The following is a 16,776-nucleotide window of genomic DNA, read 5'->3' as shown; positions in this document are numbered from 1 at the left end:
AGCTCTCCGCTGCCGCCGTCCAGCTTCTCCGGCCCCCCTCAGCTCCCTGGCCTGTGCGTCCTACATACCGTGGTGTTCAACTTCCAGGAATTATTTTGCTGTTTGTTATCTTGCTGGAGATCTCATCTCAGGTCCAAAATTGATTCATTTTTTGTGGATCTAATATGCAGTCGGTGATGCTTTGACGCCTCACCAACCATGGCGGAGGCTGTGGTAGGGCAGGTGGTGGTCAAGCTTGGTGCGGCGCTGGCGAAAGACGCGCTCACGTTTGGCGCAAAACTGCTATGGAAGGAAGCCTCCGCCCTCAGGGACCTCTTCGGCAAGATCCGTGACTCCAAGGCAGAGCTGGAGAGCATGCAGGCCTACCTGCAGGAGGCGGAGCGGTTCAAGGACACTGATAGGACAACCGCCATCTTCGTCGGCCAGATCAGGGGCCTCGCCTTTCAGATCGAGGACGTCGTCGACGAGTTCACCTACAAGCTGGAGGAGGAGAAGCATGGGGGCTATGCCGCCAAGATGAAGAAGAGGCTGAAGCATATCAGGACATGGCGCCGCCTGGCGGCCAAGCTCCAAGATATCCAAGCCAAGCTGCAGGATGCTAAGCGGAGGAAGAAGGATTACTCAATTGACAGATTTGTTTCTGCGGCCAGATCGACGAATCAAGCTCTGCATTTCACCAGGGATGAGGACCTTGTGGGGATTGAGGAGAACAGGGAAAGGCTGATACGGTGGCTGACCGGCGGAGGCGGTGGTGCTGATGGTCTGGAGCAGAGGACCAGCAAAGTCACCACGGTGTGTGGGATGCCTGGTGTTGGCAAGACCACTCTGGTTGCTCATGTGTACAACACCGTGAAGGTGGATTTCGACGCCGCTGCATGGGTAACCGTGTCGCAGAATTACCGTCTTGAAGACCTGCTGAAGAAGATCGCCACAGAGTTCGGGGTCGCAGTTGATATCGCCAACATTGAGATGAGAGGCCTAGCAGAATCCATCCATAACTACCTTCAAGGTAAAAAGTACATCTTGGTCCTGGATGATGTCTGGACTGCACGCGTGTGGACAGAGATAAGGAATGTCTTCCCAACATCTGATCGTACCGGCCGATTTGTCATAACATCAAGAAAGCAGGAAGTGTCGTTGTTGGCAACTAGGGAGTCTGCAATTCAGTTGGAACCGCTACAAGAACGTCACTCTTGGTTGTTATTCTGCCAAGGAGCTTTTTGGAATGATGACGACAAAGAGTGCCCGCTGGAGTTGCACAAATTAGCGGTGAAGTTCATTGCAAAGTGTCAAGGTTTGCCTATTGCTCTTGCATGCATTGGCCGCCTACTCTCCAGCAAACTCCCAAATTTTGCCGAATGGGAGAATGTGTACAGGGGTTTGGATTCACAGTTGGTGAAAGACATGCTCCCTGATGTTGATATGATTCTAAAGGTCAGCCTGGACGACCTTCCATATGATTTGAAGAATTGTTTCTTGTACTGTGCATTATTCCCAGAAGATTATGTATTAAAGAGGAAGACGATAATGAGGCAGTGGATTGCTGCTGGATTTATCAGGGAAAAGGAAGGGAACAGAACCTTGGAGGAAGTGGCCGAGGGATACTTGGTTGAGCTCGTGAACCGAAGCCTACTGCAGGTAATGGAGAGCAATCATGCCGGATCACTGAAATCCTACCGGATGCATGATGTCATACGCCTGCTTGCCCTCAACAAAGCCAAAGAGGAATGCTTTGGTGAAGTTTGTAATGGCTCTGCTGCCGGGGCATTTTCTGCAGAGTGTGTACGTCGCATATTTGTCCAAGGGGAAAACCTTGAGCAGCTGAGACGATCTGGTGCGACACATATCCGTGCGCTCCATGTATTTAAATATAGCAATGTTGATTTGCTGAAGCTTATCCTAACATCTTCAAATTTGCTGTCAACATTGGATCTGCAAGGTTCTCGTGTCAAAATGCTTCCCAATGAGGTATTCGACTTGTTTAATCTGCGTTATTTGGGACTTAGGGATACCGATATTGAAAGCCTACCTGAAGCAGTGGGGAGGTTACAAAACTTGGAAGTCTTGGATGCTACCAACGCTAATCTGACGTATTTGCCGAACAGTGTTGTAAAACTTCAGAAGTTGAGATACCTGTATGCATATACTGTTCCTGGTACATTAGAGTCATTAGAAATTTTCAGGGTAGGTGGAGTCAACGTGCCTAATGGAATACAGCACTTGGCAGGATTGCGTGCTCTCGAGTGTGTCAAAGCCACTCCAGTGTTTCTGCGTGAAGTTAGAGCTTTGACAGAGCTAAGAACATTCACTGTGTGCAATGTGAGAAGTGAACACTCTGCTGACTTGAGCAATGCTATCTCCAAAATGAGCCATCTTGTTCATCTCGGAATTGCCGCTGCAGCTGAGAATGAGGTGCTGCGGTTTGAAGGGCTATATTTACCTCTAACCCTGTCTTGGCTTGGTTTAGCAGGACAGCTAGAAAAAACATCGATGCCAAAGCTTCTCTCTTCTTGGTCACACCTTAATAGCCTCACTTGCTTGACCCTGGGATTCTCCAATATTGATGAGGACACATTTTCCTGTTTGTGCGTGTTACATGGTCTACGCTCTCTTGGGCTAATGAAGGCTTTTGAAGGGAAGAGGTTGGACTTTTACGCAGGCTCATTTCCAAAACTTCAGTTTCTACACATATGGGGCGCGGCACAGCTCAACCAAGTTAGAATAGAGAAGGGCGCAATGCAAAACCTCGTTGTGCTATTGTTCATGTACTGTCCCGAGTTGAAGTTTCTTCCAGATGGTATCGAATATCTTAGGGCCCTTGAAAAATTACGTCTGGAGGACACATCAGAAGAATTGATTGAGAAACTCCGGCGACAGAGAGATTCAGATGAATGCAATGAAGATATAATGAAGATTAGCCACATAAGGAATGTTACAGTTGAACTGACTCGGAAAGGACTGTTTGAAAGGATTAGGTGATCATCCCTGCTCCAAGGTTAGGGTTCACTTTTTCGGCTTTTGTGCATATGTTATGCATTGGCAGAATTGAATTAGCAATTGATAAGCTAGTAATAATGGCTTGTGCGAATTTATTGTGAGTTTGTTGACTAAAGCTAATTAATGTGATTCCTTTCTTCATGCCCATGTATATCTTCTTCACATACAGTAGAAATATGCAACTACATAGCCTAGTACTAGTAGAACTGATTGTAGAAACAAGTATAGATCTTACCATTTCCGTTTTCCTCATATTGACATAAGTTATGGTATATATTTAGGATATGTTTGTTTTACACTCTCAAGGTTCAAGTACCTGTTGTTGACTCAAATTTGACTCCTATTTGTTCTCTATCTATATAACTTACAGTTCCTCATATGTGCATGCTCTTGTTTAAAGTTTGTTAAAGAATGCGTGCTTATCCTAAACTAAGAGGCTGAGTTGACTGCTATTAATGTATTGACAAATATACAGAGATTTGTTCACTCCCAAGACTGACTCACCTGCGATTATTATCAGGTTCTGCTCTGTTATGCAACAATGCCGGTTCCATCATCTTCTCATGGGATTCTCAACACAGAATTCAACAGTTTCAAGGCAAAAGGGCACTTTTCGGTACTTTGGAGGAGTTCCTAACATATCTCCTCCTGTGTTAAGGCTTTGATGGGGCGAGAAGAATTTAATCCCAGCAGCCTGTCAGGTGTTTGCACTTGTTGCATCTGTTTCTCGATGAGTTGTTAAATCTGGGCTATTCCTGTTTCTGATAAATACGACATCAGCTGTGGGTCTGAAAGGAAAATACATATTTCCATGCATGACTCTGGCGATTTCTTAATTAGCTGCAAAGAAGAAAAAGAATAATAAGTTTGCATACTTGGCTGTGCGCAATCCCCAAGGGGAGAACAGAACATGAGAGGCTCTGCGATGGTGCCAATGCGTGTGTCTCATTCCACATTTCATCGTGTGAAATGAGTATTCCGCTCATCAGCTAGTTGAGGTTTCCGTTGTCTACCTGCTTCCTTTGGCATGGTGAAATTTGATCGTGAGAGCATGCAAATGTGCTGCTAAAAACTCAATCTGGAATTCACGACGTTGCTGTTATTAATGACTATTCAATTTCGTTATGAAATGGGGAAGCTGAGCTATGTTTCTGTTATCGGAAAACTTGTCTTATTCGTCTCATCGGAAGTTGAATATATGGCAATCTTTATTGGAGCTGCAGGTAAGTAAACCGATGGTGCTATAGCTAGATTGTGCAAAGAATGTATGTAAGTTGACTTGTCAATGTCGGTGACCTTAAGTTTAGAAATAATTCTCTTTGCCATAAAGATTATAACAATTGTTTCTATTGCTGGAGAGTGGAGCAGCTGAAAGTTGTTATACATCTAGTCTTTTGAGTAGTCTTGTTGCATTATGTCGATTTGTCTATCTGAGTGATCTTGCAGCTGTAATCAACTTTTTATGTATCTATCTTGCACTTCTGGAAATCTTTTTATATACCATGGTCATATATGACAAGGTTGGATTTCCAGTACCCGAGGACCTTGCCTTTGAAGATGGTCTGATGGATGCTAATGATCTGGTACGTAGTACTACTATTACCCCTGATTCCTGCTTTGGCAAGATGTAAGCACCGTTGGCAAAAGAACATCGGAAGGGCTAGGGCGAAAAACGCAGGCACCAATGGAGAGGCTTTTGCAGAGGAGCTTCACTGGCAGGACTCCAAGAGAAGTTCATGTGTGAAATACTACAGAAATATCAGTAAGTTCCTTCCTTGGATATGCAGCAAACAAACATTTCAGGCAAGCTGGGTACTAATTGCTGTAGAGCAACATCAAAGTATAGAGGACCAAATTGAGGTATGTTACCAGTACAAATCCTTTTATTATTCTAGCATCAGTCAGTGTCCCTTTTGCCTACCTGCTTCACCAGGAGAACAATCATTTAGGTCAGGCGCCTCTCACCCTTCATTATAATTGCTTCACATTCAGATTTTCAGACTCAAGAGTTGAACTCCAGTACATAGGGGATCCAGGAATGATCATAACCTGGAGACATAGAGAGAGCTTGAGCTGCTACTTGACCAGCGGCAGGAGGTGCCCTCTCTCTCATTCAGACTTCAGAGGGCCCAGCGCCAGCTACACATCCCCGTCGACCGTCGTACCGGCCCAAGGTAGTGGTCATGAACCCCGTCGCCGGAACCACGATATATCATACAGCCCCGCAGAAACAAAAACAACATTGTCTCCTTTGTGAGCGCAAGCATGAACATAGGCCGCAAGCACTCAGGAGGCCCACTGCTGTCCACGTAGCCATGTCCACAGCTTTCGGTCTGATAAAATTTAGGGAATAGTTCCATTTGATTCAACCCATATAATATATTGTGCTGCGGTACATTAAGTACCTTTACAGGTAACTGGTATTAGCACCAGAAACTAGTACGTACATAGTAGTAGTACCAATACACACACCATAGTACCACTTGCTCTCCAAATCACAAAGCAATAACATAAAAATCACAAAGCAATAACATACAGCTCTTGAGCAGTTCAACTGCACATGCCGCGGGCTCCCTCACGCTGCGTCGTCATCGTGGTTCTTCATCAGGTGAGCCCAAGTAATAGCCATACATAAACATCATCATAAAGTTTGTCAATGATCTGGAAGTAAGCAATCGCCCAGGTTCTCCTCAGTAACATGGTGCAGAACACCACCCAAAGGCCAACCACAAACCCTATGCCCATCCCAAGGTAGAGATATGAGATATGATCTGCATCTTCATGGTTGACACTTTGCTCCGCATCAGTAGTACTAGCAGAGCAGTTCTTGGACAGAGGGTAGCCACAAAGACCGGGGTTGCCGATGTAGATGCCGATCTGGTTGTCGAGAGCCTCCAGCTGCGGGCCAGATGGTATCGCGCCTGATAAGTTGTTGTATGATAGGTTCAAGTGGCTCAGATAGGTTAGAGTCGACAAGCTTGGCGGGATTTCACAAGAGAACTCGTTGTAGGATAGGTCTATGGACTCCAACTGCTTTAGGTCACCAATTTGATTTGGGATTTTTCCGGTCAGCTGATTACTTGATAAGTTTAGACTAGTGAGCCCAATCAGCAAACTTATCTCATCAGGAATCTGTCATGTTAAAATTGGTACATGATAGATCAAGATTCTCTACTACTATAGTACACAAATTTTTGAATTTGAATTAGCAGTCTGCCAAGACTCTGGAGTAACTACAAGCCATAGGTTTATTCCATACTAAAATAATATCCACCATTCATCAGTGCCCTACCCAAGAGATCTAACGGTTGACATTTCTTGGATTCGCCATGTACGGGCTGGCGCCAAAATGACTCCCTGATCTTTCTGGAATCCTCCCAGCTCCAAATGGTCCCACATACGTGCTGCTGAAACTCTGCTATTCAAGATCTTTCGTGGCGGTGCTAGGAAAACAACGACTAGACTAACTAACCTCTATTCCGTAAACAGCTAGCTTGTACACAAAGCATTGAATGTTTGTATCAACCATGGTTCCAACGCAGCAACTTAGACAATCCTTCGGACGGATTTAACACTCAACAACATACATACATACTGTACTAAACTAACAATGCTGGCAGCGTCTAAATAAGCCGCCGTTTTCATATAAAAATGAGTGAGTGCAGAACACGTGCGTAGCACGTGCCTTCAACTAGTCACCACTAGGTTGTAGACTTCAAAGGTATAGTCACGTGTTTGGCTTTTTGTGATTATTGATATGCTCTCCTCAAAATTAGCGGACACCGTATTATGACTTATGACCCTCATTGCTTTCAAGTTTGATAGCGACCATGGTATTGGTATGGTTCCTGATATATTATTGTGGGCCAAGTCCAAATAATGAAGATTTTCAAGGCAAGTAAGGTTCCAAAACCAGTTGTGCTCTAGTGATGTGTTAAACGAGTTGTATGATAGATCAAGGACTTGGAGATGTGTGAGGTTTGATTTTGAAGTAGCAGACGCGGTGCTGGTAAGGCCACAATTTCGTAAGCGGAGCACTTTCAGAGAAGAAAGCATGTTAACCATGTGTACCAAATCCCGCACAAGGCTGAGGTCCACAATGCTCATGTCAAGATTACTCAACAATGGGAGATGCTCCTGTTGGCGCCGCCTCCTCGCAGCGCCGTTCTTCTTCCTCTCATCTCTCATGAACACACACCATGGAGAAACTCTACACATACACACACACAACCAAGAAGAAGACCGGCTGTTACTTTGCACGAGAGGCCCTTCTCCTTGGTGAAACAAGAGACTACATTGTGTTTTTCCCAGCCCTCTTGGCTCTTCCTTTTCATTGCTCCAATACAACACTTATATACAAAGGACCCAGCCACCTATGTCATGCACTCACGCACACGCACCACTAACAGCATGCAGCGCTGCCCACTATTCCTCAATGGCCGCATACAACCCGGCCGAGTCCAGCTACCAACTCATGCATGTAAACTAACTCAGCCTATTCTCTTGACTAATACTTATCTTCACTACCATGCATCTCTAGTACTAACGTGACATGCAACACACCCATCACGGCACACTTGGACGTGCACAACACATGTCAAGATTAATCCTAACAGCTCCAACCATGTAAGATCCACCGCGTACATATTATAGGAATAGTTGCCACGGACATCATAGTTACCATTCCGCCTAACATCAAGATATTGCAATTTTGAGACATTACCGAATTGGGAAGGTATTCTCCCACCGAAACCTGACAACGAGAGGTTGAGATACCTTAGGTTCTCCAGAGAGCCCACGGACACAGGCATGCTAGTGCCGTTGAAGTCATTCGAGATCAGATCAAGATACCTCAACTGTTGTAAAGCAGCCAAAGAGGAGCCCACCTCATCTCTCGACAAGCTCAGGCTGCTGTCGCCATGAGTGTTGCAGAGGTTGAGCTTGACGACATGGCCTGTTCTGCTGCTGCACCGGACTCCATGCCATTGACAGCAATCTTCGCCATGCCATGACGAGAGACGGCCAGCAGGGTCGAGAAGGTCTTCCTTGAAGGACAAAAGCGCCTTCCGCTCCCTGGTGATGCAGGTTCCAGTCCCACCTGATATCCTCGCTTTAGCAAGGGAATCAACCGGTGCAACATGGCAAATCAACAGGCAGAGAATTGCTGCAGCTGCTCGGGCAAGATGTCCAAGCTCGACAGCCATATTGGTTGGAAGAGGGAGAGAGCAGCTAGCTACAGGGAGAGAACATCACTGGAATGGAGAGAGTAGTTCATCTTGAGTTCACTCGCAAGCACAATATTATGTATGGTCTACGGTATTTTTCAAGTCTTCGTCTCGTCTTGGCATACATACTTTTCCTACAAAGAAGCTGTGGCTGGTAGTTCTTATGATTGCGACAACTACCGTGTAATACACGGCAGCGCAATAAATGAGGATCTAAAAAAATCAGGCACCAATCAATGGATGGCCATGGGATCAGGACAGGACACCACCATTTCTATCGAAGACTGACTCAAGGAACAGAAAAGGAGTAATTTCCACAAGATGAGTTATGTCAGGCAATTCCAGAGATCACTTATATCCGCTATTTTCTTGGCTGTGCTGGATTTATTTTTCTTACAAAATATATATGCTGCGGTATCACGGATTCACGGTGTCTTAATTTTGTTTCTCCCGGCCACGAGCTAGGTCGCCATCGCCAAGTACATCAAGAAATTGACTCGAACGTTGGTGTCATACAAAACCTCTAAAATCAAAATGTAAATATGTATTTTATCCACAAATACATATGTATAACATCTCAAGTGAATTAAGGTCCAGAACAATCAGTTTGCAACTTTGCATCGACCAACAAGGTTGAAAAATACTTTTCTTATACAGATCTGGGGCTGCCGTTTCTTCTGATTAGGACAATAAAGCATGCAATGCACGGCAGAGGAATGCTCCCTCCGTTCCTAAATGTAAGTCTTTGTAGAGATTCCACTATAAACCACATACGGATGTATATAGATGCATATTAAGTGTAGTTTCATTCATTTTCCTCCGTATGTAGTCCATCTAGTGGAATATCTACAAAGACTTATATTTAGGAACGGAGGGAGTAGATTTTAGGCACCAATGGATGGATGGCCGTGGGATCAGGGCACCATGCTAGTGACAGTTGCATCACTCCACAATCTACTGCAGCACTTAGCGCTTACCAACTGCAAGATTAGAGGCTAGACATTCCCAATTTTCAGTAGCATCTAGCAGGTTAACACCTCGCCATTGAGAAATTGAACCCAAGTAGGCAAGTACCACCGCTAGTTACCACTTACCACGCTCGGCGAAGACATCATTTCCCACCAACTAATCAAAGGAATATCTCACATTCTCAATCACGAGGTAATTGATTAACAGGTCAAGAGACGCAGCGCGCACCTGATTCCGGTGGCCACCACCGTGGCCGTTGGAGAAGTGGCACTAGGTTAGGTGCAGCCGGAGCAGGCCAACCAAGACTCCTCCCGGAGAGGCGCATCCATCGAACGCACGGAGTTGTCTGGCGGCGGCAGCGTACGAGGAGCGGTGGTGGTGGTGGCGGAGAGGTGTCACCGTCGGGGGGATCTCGGGTCTCCTGGAGTGAACAACGAAGAAATTGTCGTGTTCTGTAATTTCCCCTGCATTCAGCCTTTTTTTCAAACCCTTTGCAGGTGGATTCCTCCCTCAGGATCATGATCCACATATGTGATTCCATCCAGGGACTGAATTAGGACTTCCAAGGCTGTTTTTTCCCTGCAGAACAAGGAACAGAAGTTAACATCTGACGATTTTATATTGGCTTTGCCAAGTGAACAATCAATCAGGCGACAGACTCTACAAATATTCCGTGGGTTCATCAGGCAAAGTTCAGAAATTTCAGAGAAACGACTTCAGATTCAGGTGAGCCACCTAGGCTTTGTATTGCTCCCAGAACAAAGTTCTGACATCAGGCACCTTTCCTTAATTATTATTGCTTCACATTCAGACTCAGAGTTGAATGTAGGCTGGAGATTCAGGATCATAGCCAGATAGCCTCCACAGGTATGCTTAAATCCTGATCTAATTTGCGTTTGTGTTACTCTGTAGTTTGGTAACATTTGGCATTTATAAATTTTATGTGTTCATTATTTAAGATCTTACATGGAATGCAACATCCATAAGGAAAGGCGCAATGGGCGCAGTAGGTAGAATCTAGTGAAGGAAAGGCAAATCAAGCTAGGTACATGCAGAAGGTAGGTGAGTGAAGGACAAGATTTGCAATGACCACACCCTGTATTGCATCTTCATTCACCTGCCTCCAGCTTTGACCCTCTATGGCACTACATGTCCATTATAAATTTGCACTCGGTCGTGATCGATGTTAGCGTGCACTTGTCTTGGCTAGGCTAGGTAGCTACATTCGAGCGGTTGTGGTCGTCGCTTCACTACATGAAAGAGTTTTTCCATGAATACTTTCTATGTATGAGTGCACACCATTGATTAATAATTACATGGTGGGATTGTGAGGTAGCAGAAATCTCGCCGAGTACTAAATGAAATGTACATGCACAAGCACTTTTGTAGAGCCGGCTAGTGTATGCAGAGCTACTACGGGGGTCGTAGATGCGCCATCCCAAGACTGAGAAAAAAGGGAAAAGAGGGTATCGAGCTAGGGTGAGATGGCGGAGTTGTGTGGTGAGTGTGTGAACAGGGTATCATTGATCGAGGAGATGTTCCAGCTCTCTGCTTGATGAATGAGCTTTGGGTGAGTGGAGCCATTGCTCCAGCAAGGAGAGGACCATGCATGGAGTGCAACAGACTACTAGTGTTTGGATGTCAGCTGCACCCGCCGATCTTCACATGATGAGCTTTCTATGGTCACGCCCACCACCTCTTATGAAACTGGGGATTATAAGTATTGTTCTTATTTGGCTTTCTTTCTAGACACTCCCCCTCCCCCTCTCAAACCTAATGAAACATCATGTGATTATTTGAAAACCTAACAAAACATCATGTGATACTTTGAAACAAGACAAATTTTGACAAAAATCAGAAAATGTGTCACGAATATCAAACCAGCAGCGAGCGATGGATGCATGCACGGTATATCATGACATGATAGAATAATCACTCTCTAGTGCAGTCTGACTGGGTTCAACTGCTTATTCGTACAAGTAAAGTGCCACACCCTACATATTTCCCTAAGCACCAAGTCTGCAAATTAGTTATTAGATTGCACCACTCTCGAGTCTTGACCAATCAATGTTATTTGCATTATTTTAATTATGTCACCTTCCCCCATCATAAGATTAAAATTGCACAACACAACAAAGGGGAGCTGGCGTTCATCGACCGTAGCACGAATTTCTTCTAAAAAAATATGTACAATAGTGGGTACAGTCACTTCAGAAGAATCCTACTAGCCCCACGAGGAAATGTTTTTCCCCACAGTTCCACTGTCGACATGTCATGCTTTGTTTTGTTTTTTTACCTGAGACAATAGAGCATGTCCCCACTGCAATTTTATAAATTTATGAAAGGGTGTCTTTTACATATGTCGCTCCATTTCATGTTTTATGGACAGAAGGGAGAGTAATCATCAAATTAAATTAATGACTAGCTACCATATTTATGTCGCTTGCGATTGACACTACAATCCGAGCTAGGTGAACTAGCTACCATATTAATACTTGTGTATTGTTGGATTGTTGTAATGTGCGGTTTAATTTAACTTATAATCTTGGACTCGTGGCCCAACTGTATCCCATATAATCTCTCTCTGGTATATATTAACGCGCACATCGCACATGCATCTGCATGCGCCAATTTTACATGTACTGCATCTGCATGCCGTGGCCGTCTACATCACTACATCCCACGTCGGCTGGTCTCAAGACTGCCGTTATAAATCCGGCCTCTTCCCTGGCATTGGCAAGATCTTTTCTGAATGGGTTAGACAGCTATATTCGAGGGGTTGTGGGTGTTTCTCCGTTATTTTATTAAGTTTCTCAAAACTGCTAGAGATGAATAGGTCGTTGATTAATTATTACGTTTCCATGAAGCATGGGATTGGGAGGTAACAGCAATCTGGTCCGGCAGTGCAAGAATGGTATCTGTGCAACTTTGCAGTTTTGCCTTTTGGGAGGGAGCACCAACGGCCAAATCACTGTAAAAAATAGTGCGAGTAATGGTGACAAAATGACACACATGTTGCAGTACCCCTCTGCGTCGCTGCGACCAAGCACAAAACCTGCAACGACAGAGAAGCGCGCGTGAACCTCTGCCTCCGCACTACGCCATCGCGCCACTGCTGGGAATCACCACCAGCACCATCGTCGGAGAAGCGCCGGGGAAGAGATAGGATTCGGCGACGACCAAGGACGGAGAAATGGGGAGAGGGAAATGAGTGACGACGGGACTCAGGAGAGAGGGTGATTGGGTTAGACGGAGTAGATGCAACTGTCCAAACAGTTTCGGCACCAGACCGAATGTTTTCCTGATGGCAACTTGGCACTAGCACTTGCATTGAGATGCGTGGAGAACATCTAACGGTTGTCGACGCGTTCACCCAGAATTACCACAAATCACTTCAGATTTATAACACTTGGGAATTAATTTCCATTTCCTAAAAAGAAACTTGTTACGTAATGATTATTCTAATTGTCTCTTTAAAAACAATTTGGTGTTGCCTTGCAATGGAATGCCTAGATTGTTCTAATTATCTTATTAGGCTTTCTAAGTTGGAGCACAGCTCCATCTATCTCTACTTTATGAGGCCGCATCAAGATATTTAGGTATATACATCAACCTAGCAAAAACTTGGAAAACCAGTATCTCAATGTTCTTCATCAGTTCTGTACGGTATACATGAAACGTTTATGACATCCCACATTAACAACATGTGCATGTAGCAATCAATCCCGGCATCGCAAGCTTCGGCAAAGATAGTATGGCATTTCAGACAGTCGTCCTTGTGGTGCAAGTAGGAATGCTCAGCTCAAGAAGACGGCGAGGCATGGGATGCTGTCAAAATGAGGCGTATATGTGCTTATGTGTTCACCAGGCGACCATTCAAAGGTCGCTAGAATACGGGACAATCTCTATTATGGAGGGCTCTAGTTGATCAACACATCCAGACTGCGTATTAATAGACACGTCAATAACCATTGTACCATTGGTAGCATCTCAAGAGCCTAGATTACATAATTTATTTGTGATGAGCCCAGATTATGTAGTGGGTAGTTATATCTGTCGGGTTAGATGAGCAACCAAGCTACTTCTGATTTCCTAGTGATATATGCCTAGGTAACAGATCATCAATGCCACATGTCATCTTGCTCCATCCACATTTTGTGGAGGAAGAGTGATCAAACGTGTCGAGGAGCAGGATCCTTCATCAGCAGTGGTCATAGAAGTTGTAGGTGCTCTAGCAGATGTACCGGTTCCATCGATCTCTACTTTATTAAGTTGCATCAAGATATTTAGGTACATACATCAACCTAGCTAAAAGAAGGACAAGAAGTTTTTCAATGCTCTTGATGAGTTATGTATGGCTTTCATGCACGTTGATGACATCTAACATCCACAACAGAGCAAGTTGAAGTTCCAAGTAGCAGTTTTTGTGATCCCACTGAGCTGCTGGAAATAGGTTTTTAGGATCTCAGCTTTGTGTTCGTGTAGGAAGATTTCGGTATCGTTGTGAATAAGCATCGGAATTTTGTTTGATCGCGAGCGTTGTGTGGCTGATGCATGGAAAAACCTAGACTTTTCGTCCCCCTCGACGGCCCCCCGAATCTTGCCCCTCTGTTTCCAGAAGGCAATTTTCTTTCTGATAGCACGTTGTAGCAGATCTGCAATTATGAGCCTAAGCTTCTGTTCAAGCGGGGAAAGAGGTGCAAGTTCTTCGTTGAGGTCGAGAGCCTGAATCGCAAGTTTGCAGTTTGCCTCACGTTGGTAGATGGGCCAAAGTGATTTGGCCCAAGACTTGAGAGTCGAACGAGTTTTTTTTAGATTTTGTGCGAGGCAAGCGGCAGAGTCCGCAGCAGGCCTGGAGTCGATTTCTTCATTGTGCCGCCAGATGTTTTGCACGATGCCTTTGCAGGCCTGGAGTGAGGTCCAGTATCGTTCAAACCAAAAAAGGCGGGAAGATGGAATAGTTGTGGAGACGGTAACCAGAAGTGGTACGTGATCAGAGGCGAAGCGAGTTAGCGAGGTAAGATGTGAGTTGGGAAAGAGTGCATCCCAGGCCAGATTAATAAGAACTCTATCAAGCCGTTCTAGTGTGGGAGACGTCCTCTTATTTGACCAAGTGAATTGGCGATCGAGGAGAGGAACCTCCGGTAGCGCGAGTCGATCAATGGTATCATACTAGGTGGTCTGTTCGACCGTGGCTGTTCTTTTTGGAGGCTGGCATGGGTGCCGGCCACTAGCTGTGTGCCCGCGACAAACCTATTCATTTTGGAGGTTGGTTGTGTTACCGGCCGCTGGCTGTGTTGCCGGCGACAAAACTATTCATTTTGGAAGCTGGCTGTGTTGCCGGCCGCTGGCTGTGTTGCTGGTGATGTCGTGTAGGCTGGCTGTGTTGTCGGTGTGAACTAGGGCCGCTAGCATGAACTACGGGCCATGGTTATTCGAATATTTGCGTTTGAAAAAGAAGGCAGACAGGATGCGACCAAAGTATGCGTCCGCGCGTTGGGCACATGGCTACCGCATCTCAAAAAAGACCCGACACGGCCCCATTGCCTGCCACAAAATGGATAGAATCTAGGTTAAACAGACGTTCGTTTGGGGTCGTGCGATGGAGTTGGCCTTAACCCACGTTGGCCCTACCTCCGCCGGTCCACCCCGAGACACCCCTGTACTCCCTCCCCTTCCGCCGTTTGTCGCCTCGAGAAATACTAATCGCACCCCTGTACTCCCCGGACCCGGCGGCTGCTGCGACGGCCGAGACGTAGGTGGAGGACGACAACCAAAAAAGACGGGAGTCCGCTGCTGCGACGGCCGAGACGTAGGTGGAGGACGACAACCAAAAAAGACGGGAGTCCGCTGCTGCGACGGCCGAGACGTAGGTGGAGGACGACAACCAAAAAAGACGGGAGTCCGCTGCTGCGACGGCCGAGACGTAGGTGGAGGACGACAACCAAAAAAGACGGGAGTCCGCTGCTGCGACGGCCGAGACGTAGGTGGAGGACGACAACCAAAAAAGACGGGAGTCCGCTGCTGCGACGGCCGAGACGTAGGTGGAGGACGACAACCAAAAAAGACGGGAGTCCGCTGCTGCGACGGCCGAGACGTAGGTGGAGGACGACAACCAAAAAAGACGGGAGTCCGCTGCTGCGACGGCCGAGACGTAGGTGGAGGACGACAACCAAAAAAGACGGGAGTCCGCCAATACGAAACCGACGGCTACGTGCGACCTTACCCTCATGCTCTACATCGCCGTAACCCACCACCGCCAGATAGGTCAGATTTCCTTTGTCGAGGATAGATGAACTAAAGGTAGGAGGATGTAGGGCTGGACATTAAGGGCTCGTTTGGTACCCCGTGATCCCGGGGGGATCCCCGTCATAACCCAGGGTGCAGAGCCCACGGTGCAAATCGGCCCGTGGAAAACCACAGCGGCATTTGGTCGCTCGCTCGCTGGGGATATTCGGCCCCAATCCTCGCCCTTTCCCTGGGCGAGAGATCCATGCCGAGAGAGATCGGGGAGAAAAGCCACGACTGGCCGCACGAGAGGCTAGCGATCTCCTTCACCCAGCGATTTCCTCCGCCTAGCGATCTCCTTCCCTTCCCCTGTCATCCAAACTGATGTGGTGATCTCCCCGTGATGGGAGGAGAGGATCCTCGTTGGCCATGGAAATCCCCCCGTCGAGGATTGGAGCCCAGGGATGCCATCCCCTTGCAACCAAATTAGGCCTAAGGGAGTAGATGGGGCACCCCGTCCAGGTAATGGCAGCATCAACTGCCCCTTCCATCCTCTGCCTCTCCTGGTACTCGGGCAAGGGTAGTGTAGAGCAGTATATTGGATGTAGATCTAATTCCACGACCCTTTGATGGTTTGAATTGTGTTTGTGTCAACCTTTCATGGATTGCAATCTGCTACTGGCTTAGGTTTTTCCTTGCGGAAAAGCAATTGTTGTGTGATCAGTTGAACTATTTTTGCATTTGACTATAGTTGCAAGATAGAATATTCATTTATAACTGCAGTTTATCAGTGAAATTGTACGTACTGTTTAGTTGGTTAGGCACAAGGAGATATCCATTTTTTCTTTACATATCAACACATGTGCAAATAGCCAAATGCTGCAGCCATGAACGTGACTCGTTTTTAAACATCATCATAATCACAATTAGAGCTGGCCATTTAGTATATTCTGTAATTCCTCACTAAAGCTGACATTCAGATTTTGATATTTTTTTTCTTTCATGTAGATATGTTGATATGTAAACATCAAGGGGTTCAAATTATCCACACTTTACTCAGCACATATTATTCATTTGCATGTTATTTCCAAAATACTAACCACGGGCAGGATCTCCGCCAATCATTAAAGGAGAGTTTACAGAACGAACTTGCACACAACTCTCAAAAGAAGAACCTACTACTTTAACGTTTCTTGAGACAAAATAACAGAGGCTCATTGTAATTATTTCTGCCCTCTCTTCTGTTACTCACGTCGACATATACAACTAAATATATTTTTATGAACATCTCATGGACAATTTATTGTAGTAACTTGGCCCGATGCTTTTCCATTGTCTAATCTTCTTGGGGTAGAAA

At 45.8% G+C, this 16,776-nt stretch overlaps 1 protein-coding gene and 1 pseudogene across 2 annotated transcripts in view; one reads left to right on the top strand and one right to left on the bottom strand.

The window, feature by feature from the left end:
- Positions 1-3,797, top strand: part of LOC119294503 (disease resistance protein RPM1-like) — a 4,307-nt gene extending 510 nt beyond the window's left edge. Inside the window, exons 1-3 of one of the 2 annotated variants that reach the window (XM_037572699.1) lie at positions 1-53; positions 171-2,995; positions 3,518-3,797. In XM_037572699.1, the coding sequence (XP_037428596.1) occupies positions 199-2,979 (2,781 nt within the window). In that variant the 5' untranslated portion in view covers positions 1-53; positions 171-198 and the 3' untranslated portion in view covers positions 2,980-2,995; positions 3,518-3,797. The remainder of the gene's footprint in view (positions 54-170; positions 2,996-3,517) is intronic. The other variant, XM_037572698.1, reaches the window with a different exon arrangement.
- A 1,537-nt stretch (positions 3,798-5,334) lies between these two features.
- On the bottom strand, positions 5,335-9,552 carry LOC119292404 (annotated as a pseudogene).
- Between the last annotated feature and the right edge of the window lie 7,224 nt (positions 9,553-16,776).

Source organism: Triticum dicoccoides, chromosome 4B (assembly GCF_002162155.2).
Source record: "Triticum dicoccoides isolate Atlit2015 ecotype Zavitan chromosome 4B, WEW_v2.0, whole genome shotgun sequence".
NCBI lineage: Eukaryota > Viridiplantae > Streptophyta > Magnoliopsida > Poales > Poaceae > Triticum > Triticum dicoccoides.
Note: the sequence above shows the minus strand (reverse complement) of the source record. Positions and strands in the feature narration are given on the sequence as shown.